At 37.2% G+C, this 9,615-nt stretch overlaps 1 protein-coding gene across 1 annotated transcript; it reads right to left on the bottom strand.

Moving 5' to 3' along the window:
- Positions 1-1,777: 1,777 nt before the first annotated feature.
- LOC129504901 (olfactory receptor 51G1) lies at positions 1,778-2,737 on the bottom strand. The gene has a single exon (XM_055317774.1). The coding sequence runs from the start codon at positions 2,735-2,737 to the stop codon at positions 1,778-1,780; it is 960 nt and encodes a 319-aa protein (XP_055173749.1).
- Positions 2,738-9,615: the final 6,878 nt, after the last annotated feature.

The raw sequence follows: 9,615 nt of genomic DNA, 5'->3' as shown, positions 1-9,615 counted from the left end.
GCTGTTTTACATCCCTTTTTACCTTTGTCTCTACTGAGGGAAAATAGATGCCCATTCATCTGAAATGTTAGCATATGTGGGAAAACTGGAGCCCAGAAACTCTCAACAGCACAATGCCAAAAGTTTAGTTTTTGTGATCTGACAGACTTGAATGTAGTTTTGCATTTATTAGATGTGATAATGGTTACAGTAATTTACCTCATTGAACCTCCTATCTAAAAGGATTATATAAGAATTAAGAAGAAATTGGCTATCCTAAGTGATAAGATAGCATTGAATAAAAATAGTTTGAGAAACTAAAGTTTTAACAAAAGGATTGATATTCCATGTTGAAGTAAGTAGGTAATCATGACCACTTAAAAATGTGTCTTATAAGCATGCTTTTCAAGGAATATTCCCGGAGTTTTTATAAGGCATACCTTTTTTACTCGTACTGAGGTTTTTTCTACCCTACTTAAGTATCTGGGAGGCCATGCTTCAGAAATACACATGCCAATTTTTGATCTAGATGGTAGGTTGTAGTGCTGTACAAAAGAAAAGTCCTAATTTTGGTGTGACGATAATTAAATAATCAAGATATAGCAGTCACATAGCTGCTACCTGGAGAACACCCTCCTGAAGTAAGTTTTTATAACTGACAAAAGTCTTATTTTAAAATTTTGACTCTGCCATTTTAATTTCCAAAGGAGAGTCAAATTGAATATTGCATGCAAGTGCTTTGAGACATTCTTTAGTATATAGTAGATGCTCAATAATTATTAGCTGCTATTGCCACAGTTGTCACTATTATTTTTATCATTATTTCCCAGCTAATCAGTCCGGGGAGGGGGAGGAAATACAGAGTGTTGTATTTATTTTGAAAGTTAAAATGTATACATATTATATTAGAGAATGCTCCCAAACCCCTAATGAACATATGTCCTCTGACAGAATTTTGAACGTACCTTCAGGCATCAACACAGGATATTATTTTTTTTATCAACTTTGGTTTTAAGTTGCTCTCATACTGCCTTTTGAAACTTAGCTTTGTAAAAAATCTTCAATAGATGTGAGTTCAAGGGTGGCGCAAAGCCTCTGGAAGATTCTGGAAGAAAATCTTTAACTTCAACTGGCTGAGGCATAAGAGAGATGAATCTGAGACCCAGAGAGTATGAGTTTCACAGTGAATAGGATTCATTTGGCAAATCATAGTTCCTAGATGCTGACTGCTTCCTTTAAAGTACTAGATCAAAATGTAGGGTAAATCTTATAAAACAAAGAAATTACTTTGAGTGGTGTGTAAGTTAGGGTCCAATCAGAAGAAAGAAACCACACAGTAATTTTAACAGAAATATTTCATATAAAGATTTATCAACAAGAGATTACAGCAATGAAATCAACTAAGAGTGGAAAAGAAAGAACCATAAAGGTTACTCTAGGGCTGAGGGAGAGTCTTTAAAGAAGAAACAAGTTTTCAGGGGAAGAATTTTCCTCAAGGCTAGTGTGAATGAAGCTCATTGAATGACAGAGCTCACTAGATTGTTCTAGGCCAAAGCTGGCCTACAATTAGACTGAAGCTGGTTGGTGGACAACCACCTGCTGGGAGACTGATGAAATTTTCCAAGCTGCTTATAGGGATTACTACTGACTTTCTGGAGAGCAGTTGAGGCACCAGCTGGAATCACCAGAAAGTTTTTAGAAGCTGCTTGAGGAGGTTATCTGTTAACTGATTCACTGGAAGCTAAAAATATCAATAGGCTTTATGCCCCCAAATCCCTCCTTTCATCCTAACCCAAGTCTATCGAAAACACCTAAGAGATTTTACGAAGTTAAACTTCTTAGCAATGCGAATGCGGATTTGCTTGGTCTTGATACTGTAGACAATGGGGTTCATGAGAGGTGGTACCAGCAGATACACATAAGACATGAGGAGGTGTACAATACGGGGCAGATGTTCACCAAAGCGGTGCACAAGAGACAAGCCAATCATAGGAATGTAGAAGAGTAGCACAGCACAGATGTGGGAGACGCAGGTGTTGAGGGCCCGAAGTCGCTCCTGACGGGATGCAATGCTTAACACAGTGCGGAGGATGAGGGCATAGGAGAGGAAGATGAGCAGTGAATCCACACCAACAGTGCAGGCCACAACAAAGAGCCCATATATGTGATTGACAATGATGCTAGAGCAGGCCAGCTTCATGATCTCTAGGTGCAGACAATATGCATGGGCCAGCACATGGGAGCGGCAGTACTGGAAGCGTTTAAGGAGGAATGGCAATGGTAGGATGAGCAGGGCACTTCTAAGCATTGAAGTCAGCCCCATCCTGACAATACGTGTGGGTGTCAAGACTGTGGAGTAACGCAATGGGTTGCAGATGGCCACATAGCGGTCAATAGACATGGACAATAGAACTGAGGACTCTACCAGAGACAAAGTATGGATGAAGAAGAGCTGAGTGAAACAGGCAGGGATGCCAATCTCTCTGGCATCAAACCAGAAGATGCCCAACACAGTGGGCAGTGTAGATAGACAAAGGCCCAAGTCTGTCAGAGCCAGCATGGCCAGGAAATAGTACATGGGTTCATGGAGGGTGACATCAGTACGGATGACGTGGAGGATGGTAAGGTTTCCTACAATAACTGTCAAGTAGATGAAGCAGAAGGGAATAGAGATCCAGCCGTGGAGATCTTCCAGACCTTGGAAACCCGTTAGGAAGAAAGTGGCTTTTTGGAGGCTGCTATTATAAGAGATTGTCATGGCTTTACAATCTTGTATTCACCAACTTGCAATATAAAATGGGATTCCTTGAGAGTGACAGAACTGAAATCTCACTTACCTAAGTGTCCTGAGAACAGTGAGAGAGGAAGGGTCTGCAGATGAAATGAGAAAGAATTGGGGGACTTAACCTATTAGCCTTTCCTGGAGAGTCTAGGATGGGGACTTTTACAGGAGATTTCTGTAGTCTATGGATGCCATATGATTTAGTCTTACAGTGGTGTGTCTGCCAGTGTTGGGCTCTCCACAGTTTAATGAGGTCACCTCAGATGGCACCTTTTTCTCATACTCCTTTCTGAGAAAAATTTCCAATTGAATCACTAAAGCACTCAGAATCTGTATCACATATATACCATTTTGCATAATTGTGTACTAGGATCAAGTGCATATCATATGTATTAAAATGTATGTTTAATATGGCTGGGAATTGTGCTTTATTCCACAATTCCTAGCCTGCAGGGGAATGCAGAGGAAACCTTGAGTAAATGTTTGTTGAACTCCTTGAACTTGTAACTTGTGACTGGAGTGATGCCTTTCTTGAATCTACATAAAAACCTTTGGTGACTGAGGATGCAAATTGTGTTGTGCAAATATGAAGTCTAGAACTGAGAAATATCTGAGAAGAAGCAGGATCTTAGAAAACAAACAAATAATTCTAGGAAAGGGTATGCTGGGGCTTAGTTCTGAGAGATATCAGAAGAGATGTGAGTTTCTAATATCGGGGTAGTTAAGCTGGGACCAGATGTAGAGATGAGGTTGCAGAGGAAGTATGCACCAGATCTGAAACAGAAATAACAAAGAGGAGAAACCTAAAATGGTCAGGAAAATCCTCTAATCTTTAGCTTATAATGAGGAACTAAATCTTAAGGCTCTCAGCATAAGCTATGCCTTTGGGGTTTGGATCAATATAACACACAAGTATAGTCTGTGTCTATAATACTTGAACTGGGCTCTGTTTAACTTCTACCTTTCAAACTTTTATCCAGTTACATTTATTGCAAGGCATAGTATAACGGGTTCTATGTATATTAATATAGTGTGACTAATATGTTGTTTATCACATGCATTAAAAGCTTAAAATAGCTAAAAGAGACCAAGAATGGAGAATCAGAGAAACAGGATGAAATTAATAGTGTATTATATCACCAAAGTCATGTTACCACTGTGACTACAAAAAAGGATAGTAGGTTGAGGGTTTCTAAAAAGGCATTGCACTTATGATGATGAGGGCATCGTCAATTGTGTAGAGAATATTTCAATAGATTGGAGAAAGATTAAGGGCTTAAATTATCAGTAGGTGAGGAGGAATAAGTAAAAAGTGTATATTGTTTGTAGTTTCCTTCTAAGAGAAAATCTTAGATGAGTGAAAAGACCAGGATATTTTAAGAAGGAAAGATGGGGAGTTCAGGGTACTTTTTCAAAAGGCTGCTTTTTTTTCTCAGGAAAGTAGAGGGACATTAAAGAGTAAGGATAAAGACAAAACAAATTCAATATCTAAGTTTTGCCATGCATGTGTTAATCAAAACAAGTAATAATAAGATAATAGTGCAATAATTAATGTAATAATAAAACCCCTCTTATTTTGTGATTCCAAAGTTAGTTCAGGGAAGGAGTGAGAATGAAGGAGAGAAGTAGAGACCAGAAGGAGACAAGCTATGAAAGAAAAGGAACTATCAGGCATTTGCAGAGGAAGCTGTGAGCAGCACAGGCAAAACATGTATTCTAGCTCTGACATCAAGACAGACAATGGCAACAGAATTTTTAAAAAGGAATGATAAGAAAGAAGGGGAATTTCCCATCAGTTAAGGGGAGAAGCAAACGAGTTTAAATATATGTGTAGCTTTTCAGCCGGAAGACTCACAGTGAAGCTGGTTTCCATCCATCTTATACTGAGCCGTTTCAGAGTTCATGAAAGAGAAGAAATGTTTGGAGATGATCTGTGTCACTCCTGTATTTCCAGACAGGGAAGGATCATTCTGCTGCTTAGTGAGAAGTTGTATTCATCGTATCTCTCTACTATTATTTGGTCTTCCAATTACTTGCATATTATATTTTGGGGATGAGTAACAGGCAGGGGTGCCATATATGGGAGGGAAAGCGATCAAAGCAAACCATAACTAGCAGTGGAGAGATGAAATTGCTGTATAACTGTATAGACACTGCAACTCTGGCACAAATTTGGAACTTAATAAAGTTTACTCAATAAATGCATAAGTGAACAAATGGTTGGAAAAAATATGAGATGCAGTAGGGATTAAACAGAATAATTTTTACTGCAGTGACTACATTTTCCTCTCCAAGGCACTCATTTCCAGATTAATGGATCAGAGAAGTGTTGGCAGATTCCTCCACTAGAATATATCATACATCCTTAATCCTCCCTTCAATTCTAAGTTATTGGGGTTCCAAGGATGTCGTCCTAAGGTCTGTGGCAGAAAAGAGGAGAGATGGGTTGAGCAGTGGTTTCAGTGACACTGTGACCTACTCTGACTCATTCCTCATATAATTGCAAACAAAAGGGTTCAAGATTATCAGCATGTGTGTTGGTGAGCATCTGCAGATTCTTCTTGCAAACCACACAAGAACATACCAACAGCTGGAGAGACGAGTCAGAACTCAGGATGAGTGATAGCACAGTTACAAGAGTAGTCTCTAAAATACAGGGTCTTTTTGAAGAGGCCATCAGCTGCTCCCTCGGGACCTCTGCTGAGACTGAGAATTCCTTGAAGAGTTTTTAAGGTGCTTAGCTGAGGATGAAGCCCATGAGAGGCTGAGAAACCCCAATCCTGTATGTGAGCAAGGGATATTTTCAAGATGTTAGGATGCTTTTAGTTCTAGATTTCATTTTCTGAAACTAGATAAGAAAGATCTAGCTAGGCTTGGAGTGCAGAATTACAAGAGAGAGGGCATTTTGATTCAGATTCAGATAAAAGATAAGGATGATTCCAGCCTAATCTCTGATAGTTTCTAACCACATGACCATGCCACCTAGGAAAAATTAATCTTCCAGAAAAAATATTTCCTTCCCTTCCCTTTTTTTTTTTCAGACTCTGGTACTATCAAGCATGTTTTAGAGTCATTTGCTACTGTAATTTGGTTGAGTTTAGGGAGAAGAAAGGTCCACATTGGCCTTCAGTCATAAACTAGAGTTTCTTAATTACTACTGACCATTGCCTGTGTATTCTGTCCAGTACATTTGTAGTTTGTGTCATAATTCAGAAAACTGTGCTCCAAATACCAGTTTAATACCTTAAATAGTTCATCAACCTATTTTAACTACCAATATATATATTGAGAGGTCTTCCAGAATTGATTTTAACAATTGGAGGAAATGATTCCTGTTTCAGTTTTAGTAGGTTATATCTTTCTAGGAATGTATCCATTTCTTCTAGGTTTTCCAGTTTGTTTAATACATTTTGGATTCATTTGCTAGTATTTTTATCACGTGAGGGTTTTTATTATTCTATGAAGCCAGCATTACCTTGATAGCAAAACCAGATAAAGACACCACAAAAAAAGAGAACTACAGGCCAATATCTCTCACGAACATAGATGCGAAAAATCCTAACAAAATACTAGCAAACAGAAACCCCTACAAAAACATAGCAAACCAAGTCCAACAATACATTTAAAAATTCATTCACCACAATCAAGTGGGATTTATTCCTGGGTTCTAAGGGTGGCTCAGTATTCACAATCAATGAACATGATGCAGTAAGAGAAAGGTTAAGAATCATATGATCATTTTAAGAGATGGAGAAAATGTGTTTGACAAAGTACAACATCCATTCATGACAAAAGCCCTCAACATAGTAGGTTTAGAGGGAACATACCTCAAAATTATAAAGGCATATATGAAAAACAATAGCAAGCATCCAAAGCAGGAAGAAACAGAAAATTTAAATAGACTGATTACCAACAATGAATGTACATCAATAATAATAATTTTAAAAAAAACTCCCAACAAACTAAAGTCCAGGACCAGATGACTTCACTGACAAATTCTACCAAGCATTTAAAGGAGAGTTAATATCTAGTCTTCTCAAACTATTCCAAAAAGTTGAAGAAAAAGGAAAACTTCCAAATTAAATCTATGAAGGCAGCATTACCTTGATACCAAAACCAGAAAAACACACCACACACACAAAAAAGAGAACTACAGGCCAATATCTTTGATGAACATGGATGCAAAAATTCTCAACAAAATCCTACCAAACGGAAGCCAAAATACATTTAAAAAAATCATTCACTAGGATCAAGTGGGATTTATTTCTAGGTTGCAAGAATGATTAAATATTCACAAATCAATGTGATACATCACAGTAAGAGAAAAGGTAAAAGCCATGTGATTATTTCAATAGATGTAGAAAAAGCATTTGACAAAGTACAACATTCACTCATTATAAAAACCCTCAATAAAGAAGTTTATATAGAACATGGCTTATCGTAATAAAGGCTGTATGTGAAAAACCCACAGCTAACATCATACTCAATAAGGAAAAACTGAGATCTTTTCCCCTATGATCAGGAACAAGACAAGGATGTCCACTCTTACCATTTTTATTCAACATAGTACTAGAAGTCCTAGCCACAGCAGCTAGATAGCCAAAAACAAACAAACAAATAAATAAATAAATAAATAAATAAATAAATAAAATAAAATAAAGGCATCTGAATCAGTAAGGAAGAAGTAAAACTTTTACTCTTTGCAGATGATATGATACTCTATACAGGACTTAGTCCATTTAATTTCAAAGTAATTATTAATAGATATGAATTTATTGACATTTTATTACTTGTTTTATGGCTGTTTCTGAAGTTTTTTCTGACCCTTTCTTGTGTTTCTCTATCATTTTCTGGTTTTCTACAGTGATATATTTTGATTTCTCTTTATTCTTTGCATATCTATTAGCGGTTTTCAATTTGTGGCTACCAATATATTTGTATATATAACCTCTTCTGCATACAGCAGTCTATACAAGTTGATCATTTAATTTTGAACCCATTCTTTCCTGCCTTCCTCCCCATGTTTTACATATATGGTGTCATATTTTACATCCTTTTATTTTGAAGGTACTTAACTAATTTTTTAAAAAATATCTACTTGGGGATCCCTGGGTGGCGCAGCCGTTTGGCGCCTGCCTTTGGCCCAGGGCACGATCCTGGAGACCCGGGATCGAATCCCACATCGGGCTCCCGGTGCATGGAGCCTCCTTCTCCCTCTGCCTATGTCTCTGTCTCTCTCTCTTTCTCTCTCTGTGACTATCATAAATAAATAAAAATTTAAAAAAAATTTAAAAAAATATCTACTTTCATACTTTCACTTTTAGTTTTTCCTTTCCTCTGAAATAATCCCCACTAATGTTTCTTGCAGGGTTGGTTTAATGGTCATGAACTCTTTTAGTTTTTGTTAATCTTGGAAACCTATTTCTCTTCCTATTCCAAATGATAGCATTGCCGAATAGAATATTCGTGGCTGCAGATTTTTCCCATTTATAACTTTGATTATATCATGCCACTCTCTTGCTTGCAAGGTTTCTGTTGAGAGATCCATTGATAGCCTTATGATGTTTCTCTTGGATGTAACTGTCTTTTTTTGTCTTGCTGCCTTATTTTTTTCCTTATCAATATAGTTTGCCATTTTAATTATAATTTTAAATATATCTTGGTGTGGATCAGCTTTTTTTTAAGATTTTATTTATTTATTCATGAGAGATACAGACAAAGAGAGATGCAGAGACATAGGCAGAGAGAGAAGCAGTCTCCATGCAGGAAGCCCAATGTGGGACTTGATTCTAGGACTCCAGGATCACACCTTGGGATGAAGTCAGGTGCTCAACCTCTGAGCCACCCAGGCATCCCTGGGTCTGCTTTTGTTGAATTTGTTGGGGGTTCTCTGCTCCTCCTGGATCTGGATATCCATTTCCTCTCTAAGATTAAGGAAGTTTTTTTTTAAAAATGTAAAGACTTTCTTTCTTTTTTTTTATAAATTAATTTTTATTGGTGTTCAATTTACCAACAAATAAAATAAAAAATAAAATGCTGTGCAAAAAAAAAAAAATAAAAATAAAAATCAACTCAAATTATAACTGGGGACCTGACTATATACCTGTAATTTAACCATATAATCAGTTTTTACTGGATGAGGCCAAAACGTTTTCCCTATGTATAAGGGAAAGACATTAGAGGACTCACGATAAACTATTTGTGAAGGCAAAAATCTCTGCTGTTAAGAGTTTTTCATATTAAAATTATCTCTGAGGAAAAAAAAATGTAAAGACTTAATCAAGATAAAAAACTTATGCATAGCAAAATAAACAGTCAACAAATCTAATAGACAGCCTACAGAATGGGAGAAGATATTTGCAAATGACCTATCAGATAAAGGGCTACTATTGAAGATCTATAAAGAACTTATTAAACTCAACAGCAAAGAAACAAACAATCCAATCATGAAATGGGCAAAAGACATGAACAGAAATTTCACCAAAGAAGACATACACCTGGCCAACAAACACATGAGAAAATGCTCCATATCACTAGATGTCAGGAAAAAACAAATCAAAGCCACAATGAGATACCACCTCACACCAGTGAGAATGGGGAAAATTAACCAGACAGGAAACAACAAATGTTGGAGAGGATGTGGAGAAAGGGGAACCCTCTTGCACTGTTGGTGGGATTGTGAACTGGTACAGCCATTCTGGAAAACTGTGTGGAGGTTTCTCAAAGAGTTAAAAACAGAGCTACCCTATGACCCAGTAATTGCACTGCTGGGGATTTGCCCCAAAGATACAGATGCAGTGAAAGACTGAGACACCTGTACCCCAATGTTATAGCAGCAATGTCCACAGTAGCCC

The sequence above is a fragment of the Nyctereutes procyonoides genome, unplaced genomic scaffold, assembly GCF_905146905.1.
Source record: "Nyctereutes procyonoides isolate TBG_1078 unplaced genomic scaffold, NYPRO_anot_genome, whole genome shotgun sequence".
Taxonomy (NCBI): Eukaryota; Metazoa; Chordata; class Mammalia; order Carnivora; family Canidae; genus Nyctereutes; species Nyctereutes procyonoides.
Note: the sequence above shows the minus strand (reverse complement) of the source record. Positions and strands in the feature narration are given on the sequence as shown.

Coding starts and splice junctions, on each gene's coding strand:
- LOC129504901 (XM_055317774.1), bottom strand. CDS start 2,737: ATGACAATCTCTTATAATAGCAGCCTCCAAAAAGCCACTTTCTTCCTA.